Source organism: Mugil cephalus, chromosome 10 (genome assembly GCF_022458985.1).
Source record: "Mugil cephalus isolate CIBA_MC_2020 chromosome 10, CIBA_Mcephalus_1.1, whole genome shotgun sequence".
NCBI lineage: Eukaryota > Metazoa > Chordata > Actinopteri > Mugiliformes > Mugilidae > Mugil > Mugil cephalus.
In genome coordinates, this window is record NC_061779.1 from 5,061,596 (window position 1) to 5,087,344 (window position 25,749).

The 25,749-nt window shown below is 40.7% G+C and overlaps 2 protein-coding genes across 3 annotated transcripts; one reads left to right on the forward strand and one right to left on the reverse strand.

Moving 5' to 3' along the window:
• Positions 1-577: 577 nt before the first annotated feature.
• Positions 578-9,014, reverse strand: e2f4 (E2F transcription factor 4). The gene is made up of 11 exons (XM_047597213.1): positions 8,635-9,014; positions 6,736-6,845; positions 5,861-6,022; positions 5,263-5,306; positions 5,111-5,175; positions 4,836-5,024; positions 4,551-4,626; positions 3,902-4,048; positions 3,019-3,066; positions 2,767-2,811; positions 578-2,635 (listed from the first exon to the last, which is right to left on the reverse strand). The coding sequence occupies exons 1-11, from the start codon at positions 8,800-8,802 to the stop codon at positions 2,520-2,522; spliced, it is 1,170 nt and encodes a 389-aa protein (XP_047453169.1). The 5' UTR covers positions 8,803-9,014; the 3' UTR covers positions 578-2,519.
• Positions 9,015-9,116: 102 nt separating this feature from the next.
• On the forward strand, positions 9,117-25,385 carry c10h12orf4 (chromosome 10 C12orf4 homolog). Of its 2 annotated transcripts, none has more exons than XM_047597211.1 (14): positions 9,117-9,137; positions 10,795-10,983; positions 11,213-11,358; positions 13,569-13,750; positions 14,132-14,231; positions 14,467-14,591; positions 16,285-16,391; positions 16,499-16,696; positions 17,056-17,184; positions 17,862-17,930; positions 18,022-18,224; positions 22,061-22,118; positions 22,442-22,509; positions 24,140-25,385. In XM_047597211.1, exons 2-14 carry the CDS (start codon positions 10,803-10,805, stop codon positions 24,230-24,232), a joined length of 1,659 nt encoding a protein of 552 aa, XP_047453167.1. In that variant the 5' UTR covers positions 9,117-9,137; positions 10,795-10,802; the 3' UTR covers positions 24,233-25,385. The 2 variants fall into 2 exon arrangements, with proteins under 2 accessions (XP_047453167.1, XP_047453168.1); XM_047597212.1 differs by lacking the exon at positions 9,117-9,137 and adding an exon at positions 10,018-10,105.
• Positions 25,386-25,749: the final 364 nt, after the last annotated feature.

Here is a 25,749-nt window from a genome sequence, read left to right on the forward strand (position 1 = left end):
TGGTTTCACTTACACCCTCTACTTTACATTACATCTTTAAGACCCGTAAATTATGTTTTATCGACATACTTTTACTTTGAAATAAAAAAGATGCCAAATGTGGAAATGCCTTTCTAGTTTCTGCTGAGGTGTATCATATTTTCTCTCCATGTTTCTGAGAAGTGGCAGATTTAATTTATTCAAAGTTCCTGCTCGTGTACAGTTGGTTAAAGCTGCCCCCTGCTGTCCCTCCTTTCCTTTCTGCATTTTTTTTTATTATTTTTTATAAGAATCTTCAGCACCTTTTTTTAAATAGCACTAAACATATTCTGTCTTCTGTATCGACATATAATTTCTTATTGTTTTTTTAGGATATTAATGCCTTCTGTGCAGAAAGCTGATACAGAGTTGGCAGGAAATGTGAGAAGGAAGAGATAATATGAAATGACTAGCAACATTACAGCAGGCCAATATGGAGTTTATCAAGTGTCTGTGTGCATGACGCCTTTTCTCTGCCGTCATTATAAAGGAGAGGCTTCACAGACGTGTGCATGGCCCTGGTATACATTAACCAAACTTAAGGGACAGTACACCTCAATCAGAGACCTTTACACCTTTATTCTTTTGAGGTTTGCGGTCATTATTAAGCTCCGACAAAGGTAGAAAAATATACGCAAGTCCTCAAATGCAAACACGAACTGCATTTCGCTGCACTTACTCTCGCAGTCTTACACAGGAAACCACCGCACAATGTGACAGGTCCCCTGAATAACAAGGAAGGCAATACGCAAAACAATACCAAAGTGTTTATTTTGTTTCATTGGATGCAACTACAGCAACTCTGGGCCTGTTTAAAAAAAAATGCGCGAGTCTCTCACACAGACATGATTCATTCAACCCACTGCTGGTCGGACGCCCCGCTGCTCACGGCACCATCCAAACACAATCGCTGGCCACTGATGAAGGAGACGGTGAGTAGCAACCAGTCCGTCCACAGTGACGTGAAAAGTGCAACAATGAGACAGAATGCTTTGATAAAAGCAAGAAGGTTTTGTCGGCGAATTTCTTAAAATTTGAAGTGTAGCCCTAAAATTAGTAGCATTGAACCTGTAATAATGTATCTAGCTGGTATAAAAAATAAATGCTATTCTATACAAGCAGTAGAGAGGAATATACACAGTACATACACGTCAGCCGGGCCAAAAAAAAAAAAAAAAGAGACATTATTACACAAGAAGTGATTTTATAGAGGAAAACCAAGAAAGTAACTACTCATCCTGATTTGCTACTCACCTGTCCCCTGCACACAATAATCATCCAGTAGACAAATTAAATTTAAAGTGATAGGCGAAATATTCAAAAAACAGGAAAATTATTAGGGATGTGTGCCACATATACAAAGTAATACATACATAGTACATGACACAGTGACTATATTCACCGTATCAGTAAAAATACATCAAATGCATACATTACATACAAACAAACTTAGTACACTGGTATTCATATACATAATTTATAACTGAAACACAATAGCCGTAGCACTTGTTTTTTTTTGGAAAAAGCTATTCCTCTGACTCCGCAAAGTTAAAACGGAGCCAATAAAAATCTAAAAAGGTACAAACATCTGGAGGTGTGATGACACGATAAGCTAGCGTTTTTTTTCTTCCTTTTCCCCTCACAATCAAATCTCTCAGTTTAGAAGTGTTAATGTTGAACCAGTTTGAGAATAAAGTAGTCATTAAGTGGAGTTTACAGGCGAATATTTGTATTTTACATGCAGAATGGATTAACTTTTGAATTTACACCCGATCGCTGTATTTTTGGTCCTTTATATTACAAAGTTTATTGGCTTTTTAAAACTGGCACACGACACTTCCAATACTGAAAGGTTTGTTTAAAGCGAATTCCCATGTGCTGAGATTATTTGAGTCTGGTTACTTTATTTTTTTTTGCAAATTATTACTCTGACGTGTCATAAATGTGTGCTGGTAATACAAAATATATATTCTCTATGTACATGAGGACAGTGCACATTTAACCAGCTGTGTCTGGACTCAGCGAAGCCGTACGTCTGCTGTGAATCTTGACCTGATATGGGAAAAAAAAGCGGTTTCTTTTTTGTTTTTCCTGGCGATGTCTGACTCAAGTCGTTTAATATAAAAGCGCGCTCACACTCACACTCACACTCACACACACACACACACACACACACACACAAAGGCACACTCATTTAAAGAGGTATACCTACACACATTTGCTTACAAGCACACAGGAAAGCTGATACGCAAACGAGCTTAACAATACAATCCAAAAATAGAATTACGACTCTTTCTCCTTGGAAAAGCATTGTGTAAAATGTTTTGTTCTCGCCTGTATTTCGTCACAAGGCTGACGATGGAGCTCGTGCTCTCATGCCGGGCTCAGCCTGGACTCAGCGCGTCAGTGCAGAGGTGTCCTTGTACATCATAATTGGCTTTCCCGCCCCTCTTCTGAAGGTTGAGCTTATTTGGGAAACTGTTTTTCCATAATCTTGGGGGTCAGAGGTTGAGGATGGGCACGTCGAAGAGGTCGCAGAGGCCTTCTGTCTCGTCCAGGTTGTATATGTAGTCGTGGTCACTGGGAGGAGGGGACAGACGCAGGAGAGGCGAGAACACTGTGGAGGAAACAGATGAATAAAGACGTCTGTTAATCTCTTAACACACATACTTAGTCAAGCAACATCATTTTTTATGTTCAGCAATGTTCAAACCAATTCCCCAGCTGTCTATACGTAAACAAACGCACCTTCTGATGACATCAAGTCCTCCAGCAGGTCTCCACTCATTATCTCTGTCAAAGAAAGAATAATCACAATTGTTGTGAGTGCATGTTGTATACTTCACTACACAATTTTAATTACATTTTTTCTTTCTGGTCTTACTACGTAGGAGAACTGTAACATCTGACCCTGAAGCTCATTTGAAAGAAAATTAAATCGCCGAACGTGGGGACGTATGCATGTCCCTGAACGGTGATGATGTAGTTTGAAAAATATACCTTTCGTTGGATCAAACATTTCAGAGAGCTCTTTGGGAAAGTCCAGCACTACAGAGAAACGACAAAAAAAGAAACAAACAAACAAAAAAAAAAAACTATCAGTTATACAGTCACACAAGTACACAACACATGAAGTGAGTTCTAGGCTGCTTTCACATCTGTGTTTCATTCGGTAACTGATCCAATATTGTTACATTTAACCTTGGTTTGGTTTGTGTTCATAGAATAATCAAACAATCGAGGCCAATTTCAGATGTAATCACATCGTAAATGGAGCACACACAAGGAGCGCAGCTTTCTGAGCTCTACAGCCGTTCTGTGGTTCATTCACCAGTGGTTGCGTATGAACATATTCAGTTTGAGCGAACGCCTAGAAAACGCATCTATGCATAGAAAACGTTTAGATGTATATGATGAGAAAAGGCAGTGGTGCTGCCAGACACCTCTGCTGGGAGCAAACTATTCCAAAGAAGCATCTGGTAAAGTCCTTGGTTATTAGAATTAAACTAATAATAATAATAATAATAATTGTTTGTCCCACAGTGGGGAAATTGCAAAGATTATAAGCTTACAATTTATAGGTCGAACTGGTCGACATTACAAACAAATCGCTCCAATGAGGAACTTCAAGCGGAGTGAGGCCGTTTTTCCCAGAACAGAGTGCCGTGTTCACACTAGTCCAAACAAACCAAATCGCTATGGAAACGCTCCAGGTTTCAAAATGAGGATCTAGATGTGAAAGCACCCTTCAGTCATAAACACGCATGGACAATAATAAAGGTCTGCATATGACACCCATCTGTACACACCGACACGATCCATTTTAACATTAAGCAAACAAATAAAGCATTAAAAAGTGTCACGAAGGCTCTAAAACACTCACACTCAGATGGATCTGACTTTATTGGTTCAAAGACTGCTGAAGCAGAAGAGGATGCAGATCCATCCAAAGAGGCGGACGACTGTAGTTGCTGAGTAGCTGCAGCAGGTGTTTCTGTTGTTGGGGTGAGTGGCGTGGTGCCCGTCACCTCTGAAACAAAACAAGCATGAGATGACACAAATGATTGGCACTGCATAAAATGTTCTGCATGTAAAATGCAAACGGCATAAAAAAGGTCAAATGTAGACCTTTTACACGATTATAGATCATGACACACGGACTGAATTCTCATGAGAATTTAAGCCTGGTAACATGGCATCGGGATTTCATTGTGGGGTATGTTTCTAGAGATGCAGAGGAAATAGTCCAACAACCAATTACAGCCATTTAGTCGTAAAGAAATTAAACTCAATGCTCTGAATGACACAAACAATGTATATTATTAGGCCTGCACAAATAATTTGAATGTCATGACAGATGTGCCTGTGCATAATCAGATGTTTCCAACGGGAGAACTCCAGATCAACTCTTCCACAGAATCTTTGAGGCTGGGGAAGGACTGTAGACTGGCTCGCAGGATAGTTAGGATCATAGATAAATTGGTTCTATTTAATATAAGAATAATTCTCTAACAAACTTTATCTCTGCATACCTGTCTGGTTGGCTGTAAGAGCTGATGCTGTTGCGGGAGCTGGTTTCGTGGGAGTGGGTGGAGCTGCTTTCGGGACCTGAATGGTAGAAAGTTGAAGGAAGACACGCAAAAATATCATGGCACTGAAAAGAATAGAAAACAATGACTACATTTTCCTACAAAAATAGTTCAAACATAAGGGCTTAAACTACTGAAGTACACTTCAATGTACTCTGTCCACCACTTTTACTATCCACAGACAAACGTCTGACTAAATGCTCGGAGGAAAATGATATCTATGTGGACCTGTGAGGCAGTAGTGGGCATCTGGGAGGTAGGCGTTGGTGCTGGGAGGTTCTGAAGGACGTCATCTGGAGGAGGGACGGGCAAAACGACAGGAGAGGCACTGGAGGGATCTTTATTGACTAATAAAACTTCAATGGGACCAGATGAACTCTTCAGACGGATCTGGTACTTTCTCTGTCCATTGAGGACCTGCACACACCACAAACACATTTGAGTCTGCGAAATAAACAACATAGCAGCTGCTTCTAAGGAGAACATACAGCCACATTACTTACAGCTTCTGGTATAGGCACCTCGAGTTGTGTACCTATGGGAGCACGGATTGCTAGGAGTGTGTCACCTGTGGACAGAGGACAAGTGGAGCTGTTTTTGAGAATGAGCCTCACAGACCAAGTAAAATGTCAGACTGAGCGTGTGTGACAATCACCTTTGAAAGCTCCACAGAGGTCTTCATGTTTTACATATGCCATAGTATGAACGTGTTAAGGGCGTATTGGTCCAATAAAAGAAAAATATCAAGAGTCCACCATTGCACCTTGGAACAACATTATGACTGGCAGGATGCAAAGTTGTGAGCAAAGGCCATTTCATCGCCAGGATGTTTTATAGAGTTCTCTACCATTATTATGTTGTACCGCTTCTACTTGGAATAGAAAAATTAAATACAAAAACACAAACGCAATGATAGAGATATTCTGATATTCTAGCATGAGTCAAACTTGTTCTTACATCTTTTATTATTCAACTAATTAGCACCTTTCACTAGCCCTTCAGAATCTGTTAATGATTATGGCCAGGGCTATTTTCTCAGACTTTAGACAGCTCTCTCAAACACTGCACAAAACATTAGATGACTGTCTACAGTTACATGTCTTTTATGTCTTTTAACCTTAATTTTATCTGTTTTTTAAAAACAGCAATAACGTGTGCATCTGTGAGAACCAATAAACCTATCACCTCAAACCAGCACTGATCATGTATCAGTGTAACAAACAAATTGAAACAGACTGTGCAGTGAAGGATATGGGCTATTGTTGGAGTCATCAGTGACATTCTTGATGCTTTGTTGGACCCAGACTCTCTGCTGGTCCAGCTCGCTTTCTCGCACAGCCAGGTCATCTAGCTCAGCCTTCAGATCAATCAGCTTATCAGCGATCTCCCTGGTGTTGCAGCCTGGACCAACACCTCTGAAACACAAAGACAAAATACATTGTTATGCGCAGACAGCAGGCAGAGACAGCTCCGCCAAACGCACGCTGCTTTACATTAACACCCTGATTTATTATTAATACTGAAGAGCTGATTAATTTGCATACACTTTGTGTTGGTCACTGATTAATCTGCCTGGCACTAAAGAGGTACAGATGCACTGGTGGGAGAGCAAGGCTAACCCAAAGCTTAAAGCCGAATAGGATGGAACTGCATCATAAACCCAAAATGAATAACATTTACACAAGAAACAACAATTCTCATTAATCTGTGGAATATATTGCACATCAAAAGAGCCTCACCACATTCTCAATAATGAACTGTAAAGTGCAAAGCCATTTTAACATGTAGAAAGAAGAGCATTTTCTACTATTCAGGCTATTTTGAGGTTTGTCTCATATGGTTTCACCCTCTTCTGTCAAACATCTGGTGTCGTGAGAGACATGTCTCTTAGGTTACAACTCAGATTTACATATACATCTATCAACAGCAGCGCTCCCCAGCCATGTCTCTGTAGCAACAAAACACACACCATAAGTGGAAATGCTAGGGAGACACATACTCTGTTTAGCAGTATGGTTTCAGATAGTTCCCTCTCCTCATTACAGAGGTTTCCGTCTCTTTTCTATGATGAAGGCTGTGTTACATTGGGATATGTATACATTATATTTTAACTGAACTTTTGACTTACTTCCACTGGATGCTGTTCTTGGACTTCTTTTCTATCAGCCCGATTCCTTCCAGCACATTAGTGATGTCATAGATTCGTCGTTTCTGCCGTACCGCCAAGGTGTCTGCCGCCTGAACAGCAGCAAAACAAAATTAAAAACACAAATAGAGATTACAAACATCTCTCTTACCATACTTGAACACAGATGCAGAGAGGCGGCTGTATCTGTGCCAACAGGTGTCCTGCAACTGCAAAACTATGAGGTTTCACCAACTATTACAGTGTCGTTTAAACTTCCTTCCCAGCCCAACCTCTTGGTGCTCTACAAGATAATGATAACCATATGGCACATGCCGATAAGTCTAAGCTTTGGCACCGGGCCGTGTGGGTGAACTGGATCGTGGATTTGCTCAATTGTTTTTCACAGTATACACATAATAATGTTACTCATGTCAAACGATTATAAGGACTGTAAGTTTAGGGTAATTGTGGAGGGAGCAACAAGTGTGCAAATGCACAGAGAACTGCATGTGAAGTCAGCACAGATTGCCAATGCTTCAACCTATAGTGCTAAATGTCATGAATTTACTTTACCCCACACTGTCAACATACAAGTAGCCTCCAGTCAGAGTAGAATGGACGTACAATTAGTTAATGTCACAGCTCTCTTACCATAAAACACTTGCATTACATGTTACCACTGAATATTCACACCAATCACCTTATCATCCACGATATGTCTTTTGCGGTGGGCATAACTATGGCGAGAGTGACTCAAATGATTACAGTACGCAAATTAGTTTCACTATTTGAAGATGTACACTGTCACGAGAGTGAAAAAACCAAGGGCTGGTTTTTCATCTGCAAAGCACAGTACAAACATGACTGTGAGCAGTTAGGAAGCCAATCTGTCGGCCAAGTCATTAAGGTCACTGTGAAAAACAAACTGTTGTATTATACAAAGTAATGCTTCGCTGGCACGCTGCCATGTAGTTCATTGGTTTTGCCTGCAAATAAATAAATAAATCCTGATAGTGTTTGCTGAAGATGTTTCTATTTATATCGCAATCTGACTGGTGCATTAATGTTTTGGTCTGGACTTTGGCCAAAACCCTATTTATTTATTATTTTTTTTACTCAAATATTATGAGCTTAATAAGCATTACTAAGGTTGACTTACTAGTGTGGAATTGTTAATTTACTCTCAACGTGTGTCTTTTATCACAAGTAAATAGCAACACCAACTACTGTTTGGTAGTTGACTGTTAATTAAAAGTCTGATAAACTGGTTGGACAACAAGTAAGAAAATTAGATAAAAACATATCTGAAGAGCAATGAACGAGGATGACGGCCTAGTCTTAAACAGGTAAAAGATATTCAATATACGTCTAATCAAAAACTAATCACGCGATTAAAATGTATTATTTTTGACTTGACTACTAGACGATTATTGAGTGAATGCACGACGTTAAGCAACAAGAGACGTTTTAAATAAAAAAATAAAAAAACTGTTCATGTGTGAAGATGCAGTGACGTTAGCTCAAAAGGGGAACGACAAAAGCTGACCCACTTTTTAAACTTAAAATCTGCAGGGGGGCAGAGTCTGAAAAGTTGACCGGTGCTCTCAGAACTCAGTCAGTTTGCGTTCTTAACTAGACTCCCCTCTGGGAAACATGAAAAGTACAAGACGACACGGCATTTGACTGGATATAAGAAGCAAATGAAGTGAACTAAAACGACAAAGCCTCACGTAAAGGGGCATCAGCCATTCAAACTAGCCTGTCACACGGCTAGGCTAAGCTAGGCTAGGCTAGGCTAACAGGCAAGCTAGCGAAAGTGAACGCAACCTAACGACATCGAATAGGCTCAAAAAATGACATGTGCTAGCTAACAACAAAGACTCCGGGTTGTGTGCTCACAGCTTTTAGATCCAGCACTCCGTCCTTCGCCTCCTGGAGTAAAGTAACAAACTTGGTGGTCAGCAGTCCCAGGCTCTTTTCGTGCCTGCTCGGAGTCTGCGGCTGTAGCGAGTCACCCATGGCTGCTCCCAGGTCTCCTCTGTTACTGGCCGACTCCAGCTCCATCATCGCTCGGGACTAGCTCCGTACTCCCCCCCACCCCTCTGCTTCCCCGACCAAATCCAGCCAGCGAGACCAGGAAAGCGCGACCCGCCACCGCAGTCCAGATAAACAGAAAGGCGAGACAGTATCGCCGGGTTCAGCGAGCGTAGGCGACCTATTTTTCTACAAATTATTCAACTAAAAACGAGCCGAGGAGGCTGAGTGAGTGAGTGCTGCAATTCAATGAGCGGCGAAGAGCCGTTGGCCACGCTAGGTATGACGGGACGGTTCAATCGTCTGAGGGACCGTCTGCAAGCAACCACAGTGATCGAAGAGCGTGTAACCAAACTAAACAGTGTAAAGTGAGCTTTATTTAATGAATATTTTTTTTTTCTAATCCATCGACCTCTTATATTATATGTAAAGGATAATATAAAACTATAATTTATGTTTTTTTGCTTTTAAGGCTGTGGATTAAAGGACTATCCCGATTTAAATACAAGGGATATTTTTACACGTTCCCTTGTCCACTCAAACTTAAAGAAACACATGCACGCGCTTATACGCTTGCGTGCCCCACACACTTGCGCGCATATAATACAGTATATTAGAAATATAATATAATGTTTAAAAAGACAATTTGACAAGAATATATACAAAAATCAATAACGAATTTGACAGGAATATTTAGAAATATGGAGACATAGAAATACATTTCAAAATATTCCCGTCAAATTATTGTTTTTGGATGTATTCTTGTTAATTTCCGCGCTACTGTGACAAGGAAGTTTCAAGGATAAATAAAAAAATGTCTTGTGTCTTCCCTATCCTTTTTGATAGAATTCTAAGAGCATCTGTTCATATGTTTTTCAGTCCGAGCAACACGGCAATGTCGCTTTTACAATGCCAATAGCGTTATAACCTAATGTTTCCTATCAAGTAGCTCCAAAAATATGTTTGTATCACTCATAAACTATTCAGCAAACAACTCTTTTGGACCAGCAGGGGGCGATAGTGTCTGTCAAGTGACAAGCTCTTGTAAACTTACGATTCTGGGTCGACAGTTTCGTATTTTTTTATGTTAAAGACAAAATCTCAAATTAAAAAATAAATAAATAAATAAATAGCCTATTATTCTTATTAAGGATACACATATATTAACTCGCAGTTCTGCTGTATAATCAAAGAGATTAACTATAAACTGTTGAGCCACCATGTTGCGAAAGTGTTGTTGCTGTCACATTGCTCTCCGACGTGGTCAGCTGACTGAACCAAACAGACAACTGCCTTTGCTACAGGAAATAACATTACTGCATTACTGCACAACCAGGTAAAAATGTTTATTTTAAGAGTTTATTTCCACCTATTTGAAGGAAAAGGTGTTGTGGCCGGGTAGACATGTACAGGACAGGATGCATATTTTTGAAATATGTGTTTTTGTTAGCTTTACGCCTAGCTTAAATATTAGCCGTGCTGCTAACTAACGTTGAGTTAATTCTATCTTTACGATAAATAAACGTGCGGGTCTCCTACTGCTAAAACTAGACATTTCGCCCTTTGTATTTTAAAACGAGAAGTTTAATATCGAAGACCAGTGTTGTTCTTTACTGCTTGTGCTGCATGGGAATGCTAGTAGGTTAACATTGTTAAATAGTGAAAATCAGAATCAGAAAAAAAACATTTGTCCACGATAAATAATTACAAATCCCCCCTTGGTAATAAGGCAGAAGTATCTATATAAGAGTCGAGATGCATATTAGTATATATGATAAATATAAAAAAAATAGCTGATTCAGTACAGCAAAAAATAATGTGTGCATGGAATAAATAAAAACAGCAATTTAAAAAAGCAAATATATTACAGCAGAATGAGCAGCAAATCTGCATTGTAATAATGCACATGAGACAAGATTGCACCTCCTTAAAGGTGAGAGGGAGAGTAAAGTGAGGGGATGAAAACGTATTTAATGTTTTATTATCATTAACGGGTTGTGTTGTTTACTTTGTTTGCTTTTGCAGCTGTGGCCATGAAGAAGAACAAAAGCAAAGCAAGCAGTACTGCCGAGAAGGAGTTTGTGTTTGAGTTCAGGGCAGGGAAACACAACTGTGTCCTCAAAGTTCCTCTGCAGTTTCCCGTTCAGGAGAACATAAGTGACCTTCATGGACGCCTGATGCTGCTTCATAAAATACCCTGCTACATAGAAAATGGTGAGATCGGCGTGCTTGTGGTGTAATTATCCAAAATACAAGTTTATTTGAAGTTTAACTCTGCAAATCTTCCTGGAGAAAGAGGGTGCATTCTCAGTGTGCATGTTATTAGTATGAAATCAAGTATTCTGAGCTGCACTATTTGGCTTGAACTGAAATGAAGACATTGTTTTTTTTTGTTTTTTTTTTTTAATGATGGCTTCTCCTGTGCGTGTCTCTTGTCCTTTAGAGCTGAAAACCTCCCTCTCCACTTTCATCGAGAAGGAGAGCATTCTGGATTATGACAGAGAGGCAAACCTGGCCCTGCAGAGAATCACCACAGGAGAAGTAGATGTGAACCAGCTCACTAGCGCATGGACCAAATCATATGTGGAGGTGATGACATATTTCAGTATGTTGTGCAATAAATCTAATAACTATTGGTTTGTCATAGCGCAAGTTCTCTAGAATCGTGGGAGGGTCTTGACAGTTGATGTCATGGTGTGGTTTTGGATGAGTTTGTTTACGTTTGTTTTTTGTTTGCGTATTTTTTAGACTTTTTAAATAAGATATCACTATATTAAAGAAAAATGTCATATGACTGAGGGACATATATTATCCAGATTAGGCTTCACAGGCGTCAAGATAAAAAGGTACACCAGAGAATTTAGATACTATACGAATTGCATTGCGCAGCTTGCACCACCAGGGGTCAGTATGTACTGATGGATCAGGCAGCTAAGCTGATGAAGGCGACTGCAAGTGGTGGTGGGGACAACTTTACAGTACTAGAGAAGAACAGGGAACTTAGTCAACAGAAAGATTATTCCAGTATAACAGAGAAATAGTTGGATGATCATTTATGCTTCATGTTGCTGGTTGTTAGGATCTCTAATATATAAAACATGATTGCCACATATGTCTTTGTCTCGTGAAGACTTGACTCATGTACAAAACTAGTTTCAGATGATGTCATTCAACTGTCAGTTTATCATCAGCACATCATCTTTGTCCAGCCCACTGATGTGCTGATGTGATACCCACTGACGTGTCATGTTTCCCAGGAAGAATTTATGGAAGTAGAGAATCTACTATGACTTAGGTGCTCAAGTTTTAACCTTTACTTTTCTATTTTTTTTTTGCACAGTATCTTTTTGAAATGTCAGGAAGATGTGAAAAATAGACACCGGCCCAACATTTTTTGGTCTTAAATGGGCTTACATGCCTAAAAACGCCTACATTCGCACGGCAGTTCCTGATCTATGCTTCCATATCCACTTGGATGAGTTTTTCAGCTTGAACACAGTAAAAAGGCAGTTAAGGCAGTTAAAAGGCTATTCTCCAGTTAACAGTGTGTGGATTATCATGATTATAGCGCATAGGTTACAATAAGAACGTGATGTACTTGACCATATATGCACATCTCTAAAATTGTGTTGGAAGATATTTCTGTTAAAATGTGCGTTTAATTCGTGGCAGGTTTTCAGAAAAGTTCATTTACCACAGTAGCTGCTTAACACACCCTGATCATATAGTGCACTGTATATATTATGTGAGCAGAGCAGAGTGTTTTTGGAAGTGTCCGTAAATGCTCCCGCTAACTCTGGGGCGGTCATGGATCGTTAAAGTAATTTGAACAGAAGTAGTGCTGTGCGTCTTCAAATTGATTATTCATGAGTTCCACAAGAAAAAAAAAAACCTCATTACATTAGCCCGCATGCTGCGTTTAATATCTCTCTCTCTCATTTTACTTGGTTACACTTTGATGCGTTTCTTACCAGAGATACCAATATGTGGTGACAGTTTTCACATATTTGGAAATGGAGTCATTACTTTTATCTCGTGGACCAATGCAAAACAAACAGCCTCGATTGGGAGAAGACTCTGTAATGAATTAAATTTATGGTGAGTTCACGAGCGCATTTCTTCGAAAGTGAATCTCTCCTATTTCACGTTTCAAGAAGGTCATTGAGATCGCTCGGTTTTAAACTTCAGAGATCGCAAATCTGAACTCTGCTGTCACTCACTCAGTCATTTATAGAAAGACAGGGGGCTGCGTCAGGTTGTGTTGTAAAGCCCCTGGACCGGCTACCAGTTAACGTTTTACTGCAGTCACACAGAAATACACATGGAAGCTTTCCAGTGTCCATCATGTTTGTGGCCGAAAGATTCCTGAGCCCGTATAAATAGAGGAGTTTCAGATTCTGAATGCTGTTCTGTTGCCTTTCTAATTATGGACGGGGTACATCAACTGCCCTGGTTTGTTGAGCCGAGCACAACACAGAAATCGTGTTGACGCCACAGTTTGCCTTCCTCTTGTTTTCGGACAAAAAAATACTTTGAAGAAACAAAAATGAAACAACACAAAGTGAAACGTTACTTGTATATACTTGCTCTATTTAGTTTAGTTTTCACATTTTGTACCCAAAGTCAAGTCGCCACTTGTAGGTCTTACTCACAGCATGTGTCGCCCACAATGACAATTTTTTTGTTCAGCACTGAGAAGCGGCTCCGCAATGTGAAATTAAAGCCCGGTTAGGTTGCGTAACTCGTAAGCTCGTGCTTTAAACGCTCGTTGACGTTTGTTTTCCCCGTCGCTGTTTCAGACCACGCTGGAGCATTCCCGGCCCGAGGAGCCCAGTTGGGACGAGGACTTTGCCAATGTTTACCACGAGCTCATCCACTCCCCTGCCTCGGACACGCTCCTCAACCTGGAGCACAACTACTTCGTTAGCATCTCCGAGCTCATTAGCGAGAGAGACATGGAGATTAAGAAGCTACAGGAGAGGTTGGTGTTGGGGATAATTAATCCCATCAGTAATTGGGGAATGTCATCCATCTCCTTGTTGCATTAAAGTCCTGGGGCCGACTGCAGCAATTGGCAGTGAAAAAGTTGGGTGTAAGCCGTGCATCCGGCTTGGATAAGTCCAGCTTTTCAGTTTAATAAGCATTTCATGCACACCCTGCTTAATTGAATGGGTCTACATCCAGCTGATGCAGCCATCCCCCATATATTTTAGATAGTCTTGTTTTCTGGTGAATCTCAGTTTCCTGCCCTGGACAGAGACATTGGAGCATCTGATTTCTCTGATTATAAGTTGCATAAATGATGATGTATTTCCCCGTTTGTCTAATCACATCAATCGATGAACACTTTCTCATTTGGTAGGCAAGCAACAGAGATGGACAAGGTGATGCACGAGCTGGGGAATACACTGAGTGACCAGGATGTAAATGCAGTAGCCTCTCAACACTTTGATGCACAGCAGGTAAAAGAAAAAAAAAAAAAAGAAGCTCGGGTGCTTTGTAGTTAACAGCAAAACTACCTTGATCTCGTTCTGTTGATAATTTCAGGTGATTCAGCCGTTGAATTTTCCAGTTAAAATGTCCTGACGTGCCCTAGCCTGAAAGGAACTTCAAGGAAAAACTTTACAGACGGAGAAGTTTTTCGTCATAATGAATAAAAGTAAAGAGTGTTCTTTTTTCTTTTTTTTTTTTTAACAGGTTCTGGAGAATAAGTGGGCCAGTGAGCTGAAGCAAGTGACATGCATTCAAAAGCAGGAGTATCAGGAGTGGGTGATCAAACTCCACCAGGACCTGCAGAAATCCAACAACAGCAGCCAAATCAAGTGCGTGCATCTGTGTTTGTGTGTCTACACTCAGGAAAAGTAGACTCTCTGTTGCTGAGTTATGCTGTTTTTGTACGTGTGTGTGTTTGCACAAAAGAACATCTTTGTTTGTGTTTGCACGTCTGATGTGTATTGGCTCACCTCGCACCCAAATGAGCCCGAACAGGCTTTTTAAAAAGCCTTTGCAGGGGGTGATGGAAACGCTGTATGTAGAAAATGTGTTTCTGGTGTTTCTGTCTCCATCTCTGTCTTCCTGTGTGAAGCGCTTACGTACTCCCTCTTTCACACTCGTAGATGAGAAAGCTCCGTCTGCCACAAAGGGAGGGTGGAACAAAGCTGGGCTTATTTCCTTTTTTCTGCTCCTCCTGTGAGGGTTAGGAGACGCAGACTTAACCACAAGAGCGTATTGTTTTGGTCTTTTCTTTTGGGAGGCATTAGTCCCATATGCTCACATAAGTTTAATTCACGTACACACTCTAAAAACACTTGGATTCTGGATTAGCCTCCATTACAGATGTTTCTACAAGGGTAAAGCAAAAATAGTTGATTGAAGATAATCATCACTTGAGTCAGTGAATGCAGCGTCATGGAACTGGATTTTCACCGGCCGAGTGGCGTCTCTGCTCAAAACTGATTTTTTTTTTTTTTTCTGGCTTGTGTTGATGATTAAGATCTGAAAACATGAAGGTTAAAACACAAAAACTAGTACGAAAATGTTACTGGCTCGTGAAATGACATTGAAACAGCCTCCGTGTGCTGTTTTACACGGGAATCTCAAGACCGGCACATTTTTAAACCCCCCTATAAGTTTCCTAAAAACAGGAACCAGCAGGACCTGTATGGTAGACAAAGTGCTGACCCTGCTATATATATATATAAAATCATTATCTTTTTATGTGTGGGTGCAACTTAAAACATTCTACATCAGCACACTGAACATTTTCCTGTAAAAGAATGATATAATTAAGATATTATTTGATATACTATTTATTTCTTATGTAGTCAAATCTTTTGAAACCAAAGTCAAGCTTGCTAAAACCTGAAGTAGTATCAGATCCTAGTGTCCACTTTTCTGAATCGTATATCTTTATAACGTTTATGCAAAACGCTGCGGTTCATTATTTTCCACTGGATCTTATTTATTGATGAAGCAGTCGCCACAAAAAAGTGCTCTGTCTCTGGGATTCTTTTCCTTAAAACGGTGTCACATGAAAGACTGAAATATAATCTTTGTGTTTTTATTTGCTTCGTCCTCACTGGTAGTCCTTTTTTTGAATCTCATTTTCTCCGTGTTTGTTTTTTTTTTTTTTTTTTTAGTTGTTCCTAAACCGTTTTTGTGTGTGTGACTGTGTCAGCAGTGTCACTGCTATGCGGTGGGGGTGTCTAGTCTGGTCTAGGTGGGTGCTACATGTCTAAGTAGCACCCGCATGAATGAATGTCATGTCCAAAAAGTTCCCAGCAGAACGCCGAATTGTCACAACGTGGTCGATGTCATTCACATCTCCTGTCGGTGGTCATAATGTTGTGGCTGATTGGCCCTGTGATTGATTGATTGATTGATGTGTCTTACCTCCTGCCCCCTCACCTGAACTCTTATAAGAGAATAAGTGTGTATTATTAACAGATAGATCGTCTTACCGTGTCTGATAGACGGATTTTGTGGGTTGATTTCTTCGTGTGGTTGATTTTCCAGTGAGGAGATTAAGGTGCAGCCCAGTCAGCTGTCAGAAGCTGCAGACTCTGGGGCCCGGATGTATGAGGAGCAGCCTCAGCTGGAGGAGAGCTTCACCATTCACCTCGGTGCCTGACTTCCAACTATCATAAAGGACTTACTGTAATATTTTTCTAGAGTGCTTATAAAACAGCGTCTCCTAACGGCGTCTTCGTCCTTTCCTTTCCTTGACCAGGAGCACAGCTGAAGACCATGCACAACCTGCGGCTGGTCCGAGCCGACGTGCTGGATTTCTGCAAGCACAGACGACACGGCAGCAGCGGGACGAAGCTGCGGCGGCTCCAGACGGCCCTCTCGCTGTACTCCTCCTCGCTCTGCGGTCTGGTGCTGCTGGTGGACAACAGGGTCAACTCCTACAGTGGCATCAAGAGAGGTCAGCTTGAAGTTTGAGTATAATGTCATCGTTTATTTATCTTCACATAAAATCGTTTTTTTTTTTTTTTTTCCGCCAAATTGTTATCCTGTGAGTGTGGTTTTGAGGATTTAGTTTTAGTTCCCCCCGCACGGTCTGCGTCTTCACATGTTCCACAGTCCTCCCTGTTGGGCTTTGATATTTTCTGAGAGCAGCTCATTGTTCAAGATTTCTATTTAGGTTCTAGTCATGAGTCACTCGCTGCTCACCTCCACTGGAAGAATTTACAGACGGAGAAGCTCTGAGTAATCTGTAATTCATTTCATTTCTGGTTTGTTTTGCTTTGACGACCCCCCCCCCCCCCCCCCTTCCCCTCTCAGATTTTGCAACTGTGGCGAAGGAGTGCACTGATTTCCACTTTCCCTGCCTGGAGGAGCAGCTGGAGGAGGTGCAGGAGGTGGTGCTCTATGCCAGAGCCCAGCGGAGCAGCAAGCACAAAGACCAACCCGGTCAGACTTTTTTTTTTTTTTTTGCAAAGACAAGACTTCGGAGGCCGAGTTTACGGTGAAAGCTGACTGGGGTGCCCTTTCTCAGACAGCCAGTTGTAGCTCAGATGCATTATTAAATGCTTTTCTTGTGTGCACACCAATCAGGCATAACATTATGACCACCTGAATAACATTTTTTAGATCTCCATTGTGCCTCCAAAACTCATCGGAGAATGGACATGGTTCTTCTGAGAGGGTCCTGTGGTGTCTAGCGTTTGATCGTAAGTTTAGGAAACAAAGAAATGGCATCTTTATGCTTTATTTAACTGAAGCAGAGTATGACCATATATGTGACTTTAACAGTGTGGCTTCCACTGCAGAGCCTTTCATGGAGCTGGAGAATTTCAGTGGCATGTCAGCAGTATGAGAGGGGGGGATTAATCAGTCAGGAAATAGAGGACACTTAACATCACTTCTACTGCGCTGATGGAAAACTTTGTCCAAACCCTTATCGCAGCATAAGTTAAGTGGTTTATAGAGCAGAGCTGCACATAGAAACATTCTTGCTAGCTTACAAGGCTTTCATGGATATTCCAGCTGCCATTGGAATTAAGTGTCCTTCTGAGGTATTATTATGATTTTAACATATGGTGCAGGCGTTTTTTTTAATGTTATTTTTAAATTCTGTGTCCTCACAGAGATTCACAGGAATGGAGTCGACGAAAAGAGCAAAAATGTTGAGAGAAATCCCTCGAATATCTTGCCAGGTAACGGTTTTTGAGATGTATTCCTTCATGTGAACGAATCAGAAGAGCAGCGCGTAGTCATGCCACACATCTCCTGCAACTCTTCTCCCAGGTGAGTTCTACATCTCTCGACACTCCAACCTGTCAGAGGTCCACGTCGTCTTCCATCTGTGCGTGGACGACAACGTTCGCTCGGGGAACATCACGGCCCGGGACCCGGCTATCATGGGCTTGAGAAACATCCTGAAGGTCTGCTGCACCCATGACATCACCACGGTCACCGTGCCTCTGCTGCTGGTCCATGACATGTCAGAGGTAAGAGGGGAGATAAGGGCCCTGTAAATTTATTTTGTCTTTCTCATTTTCTTAAACTATTACAAATTAACAAGACCGCTTTGTATCTTAAAGTTAAAACAAACAGAGAGAAAGAGAGAAGCGGATTCCGCCAAACAGATAATTGTCAAAGATAATTAAAAAAAAATAGTGCATAAAAAGTGCAAACATTTGAGTTGGAGAGTGCTGTTGTTTGGTTAAACACTTGGAAAAGATTAGGGCTGCAGTGTTATCGTGGCAAGTAGAAAACTGGTGACGTTTGAGGTATTAAACAAAGTAATATAATGACACCTACTAAAAGTTGTCGTTTTTTTGAGGTTTTTCAGAAAATACAAAAAACTGAACCAAATGTTGAATATATGATATTTATTATTAAAAATTAGGACTCAGTGGTTTGACCAAAACATGTATATCACAGTATTTTTTTAAATTCTGATGGCATCACGGTACTTTTTTTCGTGTATAATCATGTGTTCACAACATTTTCCACTGGTTGAGAGAGGAATTAATGCAGTAGATTGACTAAAGATGTTATTTTACTGTAATTATGAGTAAATATTGTAGAATAACCCCACATTAGGAAGTAAAACAGATGAAATGAAGTGACAGGGACAATTAGGGTTTAATTCATTGTGACATATTTATTCGTATTTAAACTGCTATGTCACAACTGGCTACCGTAATCACTGTGGCCTGCGCGCAACATTTTTTTTCCCTCATTCATTAAACATTTCATTAATTCATTAAATTTTTGGGGACAGCTTTAGCCAGGGGACAGGTCATCCAAAACGGGGACTGTCTACAGAAATTGGTGACGTCTGGTCACCATAATAAAACTCCGAACAACCAACAGCACCTCTCACGTTCTGCGATGTTTCCATCTTCGCCACGCCTCGCAGTGATGCAGTCGCACCAAAAGCTGTGTAATCAAATACACCATTATGCCGGTATATTAACAATTCATATCATAACGGAAAAAAAAACTGTATTTGTCAAACAAATCATTTAATTTAAAACGGATGGCGCTGATGAAGGGTGCTTGACTCACTGGACAGGGCGGGTTAAAAAAGACATAAAAACAAAATAATAAATAAATAGGACTCTGCTTTTTCAGGGTGCGTGCACAGCGTCACCAAATCGTAAATCTGGCTTAGCACTAAAACCATATGAGCACTTTGGGTGATCTACAGCTGAATGTGATTACTCAACGACACACGCAGAATTCTGAAATGGGAGGGAACCTTCACCCCACGTAATGAAATCACAGTTCTTGACAACATACAGCAAAACAACTGCGATTGGTCGGAAATGCATTTACTCGTCAACGTCTCTCGGTGGCCAGAGAAGCACAGAAAGACTCCTTCTCTATTTGCCACCTACACAGCATGTCATACTCGGGCATCTTTCTTTTCTATGTCGCTGTTGATTTATTAACTCCAACACAAGTCGCTCAGTTCAAATCGCACTTGTTCGAGTAGATTCTTCCTTTCTCATTTGCTAGACTCTTTGAGCAAGTTTACAAGCCAAGCATTACACACTGACACTTCACCAATCCAAATCTTTCTCATTAACTTTTTGCTGCTTCTTTTTTTTTTTTTTTTTTTTTACCACTTTGGTCTTGTATTTTCAGCTCAGCTCTCCATTCACGTTTCAGCGGTTTCTGCTGATGGCACAGTGAATGTTTCTTCCCTTTCATTCCGCCTCAGCTCATTTATGTTCCTAAACCTCAGCTGTGATTGGGGCTCGTCAGGCGCTGGCTGCGACATCCGTGTACAACTTACCACTTTCAGGTCAACAACAGGTCTGTTGACTTAGCAGCGCAGGGCGAGCGCTCGTGCCACAACACGCCGGGTGCAGTTTTTTTTTTCCCTCTCATCTTTAATCAAGAGAAATTTTGTTTACACCACTTCTAAGACTTGAAGTCTCAGGAACCAGCGGATCTTTAATTGATGGCTTCTGGTTTCACGCTGAAACCTTCCATCTGTCAGCTTCTTTTCAGCCAGCTTTCCCATTCAGGAGGGACGTTTCCCTCTTAAGCACAAGCCTGTTCTTGTGTCTCAGCATTGAAACAACCGGAATAGTTTGTCAGGCTGAACTGCAGACCGCAATGAAAATACGATGTGGAATTAGGGGTAAAAGGAGCACAGACAAATTTCTTGATGACTCTTTAATCTAGCAGCAAGGACTCTTACGCAATACTTTAAAAAAAGTTCTGAGTCTCAGTTCTGAGAGACTGATGGGAAGTTGAGGTTAAATATGGGTAAAATCCCGTCAGACACTTGCTAGACTCGTTTCTATAGGAACCAGAAACCGGTGCCACTAAATGACATAAATGGTAATCTGATGACGCCATTGAGGTTCAGTGAGAGACTCTGGTCTCAAAAGTGTGAATGGGAGTTGAAACTTCTTGGGGGCAGAAGTTAAGAGTATATTCTAAACTGGTAGCAGGTTTTTCCTTTGTCAAGCTTTTTCCAACCTGTCGATTGAGTAAGGACCTTCACAGAAACAGCCACTCTCAGTGTTCCTTAGAACTACCAGCCTTAGTCATAATCACTAACTAGCAGCACGCTATCCTATTAGTGATGCGTCAAAGTTCCATTGCTCAAGCCCGTGCAGTTTATCTTTAGGGCAAATTCGTTACCGGTTGAGACACTTGACATAAGCCCTAACTTGAGCCTCCCTGACACCCCTTGCACAAGTTCTCCAGCATGTTGACTGGGGCTGGGTGTAACGCAGTGGGTGAAAGGCTGTGCTTGTGTATGACAGCCATTCTGCCTATGTGACACTCCTCGGTGTGAGTAAAGGTCAGTCGCAGAGATGACTCCTCGCTGAGCTGTGAAATGTTGCGAAACCAGATCACAAGAATGTCTGTAATTATCCCGATTTTAACTGCTCGCAAGATTCAGCATCAGTTCCACCGACACAGGCTGCTCGTCGTTTTTTGTCTTGCCGCCCATTTTTAAGGTTTTATTATTATTATTATTTTTTTTAACAAATTGGAAAATCAACACAGACTGAAAAAAAACACAGAAAGGTGTCAACTCTTAAAAGTCGTTTAAAATGCTGCGTAAATAAATATATGAATAGCTTCAATTATAAAAGGAGAGATATAAAATGAAAGGGACTCCTAAAGTGTTCAAATAAATTGGTTTAAATCAGGGGTCTTCAACATTTTTCAGGCCAATGACCCCGAACTGATGGAGAGATTAAGAAGTGACTCCTTTATGTGTTCTGTATTAAACTCAGTCTAGTGCTATTTATAAATTTACATTGTTATTATCATTTTGCATTCAATATTAAGCTATCCCTTTATTAAAATATGTTGGATTTGTGTTAATGTGTATTTAAAGAAATTTAAATTTGTGAGGAGGAATTAAAAAATATATATAAAAAAATGTCTAATCAACCAAAGTACCTCGAATCAAATTTCCCATCCTGTAAACTAAAGAAAAAATGAAATAGCGATAGTAATAATAGTATCGGAGAAGCGGTTACAGAAAATTCATGGACGAATGAATGATAGTATCTTGTTTCTTACCTTGCGGAAGTTCTCTTGAAATGTGAAACTTGATGTGAGATTTGATCTTATTAAGTTCTATTTCGTATAATGATGGGAGCCTCTACTCAGTTCTAGTTAAGGACAGTATGTCTTTGTGCTGAGAGATGGACGAAAAGGGATCACGTTATACTCGGAAACAGTTTTTCTGCACATCTTGAATTCCGTTCGCATGTATAAACATATGTAAATATCTAACACTTGTATGTTTATGTCACATGTGTTCTCCTGGAGTCAAACCAAAAAACTGTCTTTTTCTCAGGAGATGACCATACCGTGGTGTCTGAAGAGGGCTGAGCTCGTATTCAAATGTGTCAAAGGTAATCAGATGAAATCATGCGACGCTCGTTCATTTATAGAGTGACGTTACCGCGACACGTGAAAACGCTGCACTGCTCTCCGTAGTGCGCCTAGACTGCTGCTGTTATTAACACAATTTTAGCCCAATGAGACTCAAAGCAACTATTTTTACATTGACTCATTCTGGGGAAAGGTTGAAACATGCAAGCAGAGACGCTGAACAAAAGAACCCACAGCCTGAAACCTCCAGAGCGAGCACTTAGTGGCTGGAGAAAAAAAAAAAAAATCATACTGAAAGAAACTAAAGATGACTTATTTTCATTGTGTCTTATTTGCTTTGCAGGCTTTATGATGGAAATGGCCTCATGGGACGGAGGCATATCACGCACAGTCCAGTTTCTGGTGCCAAAGGTGAGATCAGAATTCACTGTGTATTTATTTATTATTCCACAACTCACAGTATAAGTTGTGAAAAGTTATTTTTCTTCCTTTGAAGGAATGCCTTCTTAGCTTTACGTTATTTCAAAAGAACTATACACCTAAGGCCTCACATGTACACAACATCACAAAAGGCACACCTGGCCTTGCAGCGCATACCTTTGAATGCGGTGCGGAAGGGAGCAGACTGTTTGAAAAGTGTTCCAAAAAGCATAGATTATAGAGCTCTATGGTTTTTTTATTTATTTTATGTTTTGGTCCAATATTTACCCCGCTGTGATAAAAGAAATCTCAGAGACTCGGCCGCGTAAATGTGTGATAAGCATCGGGATTAACCGTGTAGTTTGCCGACACTGAGGCGTAATCACTTTTGCTTTCTTAGAGATCCAGGTCTGATGTTAAAGTAAACAGGTTACAAGAAAAAAGGACAAATAGTCAAACATGGCTTAATGTCATTTTTTCGGTTATTCTGCCGGATGAATCGTGACTGTGACTTTATTTTGGGCTCAGTTGGATATAATACATAATAAGCTGCACCTATAGCTTTTGTGGTTTGTCGGGACGGCAGCGGAGCCTATAGCATGATCCCATGTCGACAGGATAAGATGAAGAAACATCAAAGAGCGCCAAGTGCAGCGGCTTCCTGTGAGCTGCGCTCTCAGACGCCGGTTCAAAATAGCACCTACTGAAACGACGTTGTTGTCGACGCCTCAAAAGAAGCGCTGCGTCTAAATACGTGCCGTGTGTTTGCCTTAAGATTACTTAACATTCTTATTTGACGGGTGGCGAAGCTTGGAGTGAAGCGGTATGGTCTCCATCGACGCCGCAGCTGCCGGCGCTCACATCCTTTCAGCATCTTGACTAACATTTCCTGAAGATAAAAGACTTTTTGAACCGAAGGACACCACACGGCTGCTCAGTGCTGTGTTCGTTGTTTTTTTTTTGGTTAGCTCTGCTTGGTTTAAAAACAAGTTTACATAATTCCCTTCCATTAACCTCCTGAGGCCCTGCGTCCTCAAATGGGGACATTAAGTTTTAGGTTTGTGACGGCTTCTTATTCTCCTTCATTTAAACTTTTATCCTCATAATTAGATACTAGTTGGTGTAAAAACATGAGAGTGGTCACATAACAAAAGCGGACAAGGTTAAAAATCTCAGTTTTACAGTTGAAACTTGTTTATTTATACTTATTAACTTTTCTAGTTTAATATAACACAAATTCTATAAATAGTAACAAGCTATAACTCTGCAAATTCTGAATTTGCACAGCAGTGTTCAGATATGAGAATTAACAGTTTGATATTTTATTACATATTTGTGATAATATTATATAAAATAATCCCAGTGTCCACACACGAGGACGTGATTTTTTCATAAAGACGACTCTCAGCTTTTATAGTTCTTAGGTCCTACTTATTTCAAATAAAGAGAAATTAAAAATGCATACCAAACTAAAGCTCAGGTTTCAGGAGGTTAAGTGAACACACAGAGGTAAATTCTATAGCAAAGGTCACTGTTTTCCCTTTGTGCTGCTGCACAAATGTCCAACCCTTGATTCTCACGAACAGTGCTTGTGTCTTTGTGTGTCTCTTTGTGTTGTCAGAGTATCTCAGAGGAGATGTTCTACCAGCTGAGCAACATGCTGCCTCAGATCTTCCGCGTTTCCTCTACCTTAACCCTCACTTCAAAGCACTGATGTCGAATGGTTCCCGATCCATCGAAAGAAGACGTTCGTTCCATCCTCGAGCCCTTTGGACGGACGAGTTTATTTTAACGGCCTCAGCAAGTTACGCGTCCTGCTTTTCAGAAAACAGGAGTACAGATTTTGTGAGATGGCAGATGACTCCCATTTGAGTTAAAAAAACAAAACAAAAACATTTAGTGGCATTACAGTCAAGGTGCAAAAACAAGGTTTATTTTATTTCACCCTTCAAAGCTACAAACACTTTGTAAATACCAGCAGCTCACCAAGGCAGCCACTGCTCTCCAGGGTGCGGTTCTGGTGAGTTTTATGACATCAGTCGACAGTACTGCGAATACGCTAGTTTTCCTTTAAAGCCCAGTCAGTGTATTTCATTCTCTACAGCGTAATGGACCGTGTAGCATTGAGTAGGTGAAAATTGATTTTAAAAGAAAAAAAGGAAAACCAAATAGATAAAGAAGAAAATGTTTAATGAGACTGTAACTTTTGTCAACAGCAGTTTGCAGCTCGACTAAATGCGACGCTTTATGTGTTTTAATTCTACGGATGGATTTAATAAGTGTATGTTAATTATGAGAAATAACATCATAAACCGTGGCTCGAGTGTAATTTTTAGCTGGGAACGTCCTATAATTATCTCTTCATGAGTCGCTCACGATTGATGTCGACGCGGCTCAGACATCAGATGAGATTAAGCCACGAGTTTAGTGAGTAATTGGCTTCATGTTGGGGAGTAAAGTGACGTGGACTTAGCTTGAAGAATGGCGTCGCTGCTGAAATGAGCTGTGCGCAGGTGATTTTCTACTGCATTGCAGGGAGTTGTAGCAAGGAACACTCGTTTGAGTGTGTGTGTGTGTGTGTGTGTGTGTGTGTACGTACGTGTGGATGGCCCGTCTCTCGTACCTGGGTAACAGCAGATGGCACTGTTCCTGAAGACGAAAAAAAAAGTCCACAGACCGTCACACAGGTCACTTATTAAAAGAGACAGTTTGAATGAAACTGCTGCTCGTTGAAATTCATCCTGAGCCATGTCGTCTTGACGCCGCACTGGAAGCTCAGATGTTGTGCTAATTGTGTATTATGTGGATTTACTTCATGTATTTAAAATTTTATGTTTTAATAATTAAAAAAAAAAGTTAACACAACACACTGATGTATCATTTTTTGTGTCTCAATAGTGATGCACTTCAAGTGGCATTTGCTTCGGGGTTTTATTTACTGTTGACGGGTGAGCCACAAGGACATAATCCCTGGAGTTAGTAATCCATGTCATTCACTGGAATTACATTCCTGCGCATCTAATGGTGGCCTGTGAGCCACTTCAGACAGACTATCAATTTGCCCTGTCAGAGAGTTTGCCACGGCCACATTCATTGGTAATATTAGGCTGATTAAAAGAGATGACGGCCAGCTGCTCCTGAGAGAGAGTTACGAGATTTCTTAATAGCTTCATGTTGAAACCTGCAACTGTTTATATCACGCTGCCATGCTGAGAACCCACAAAACTGTAA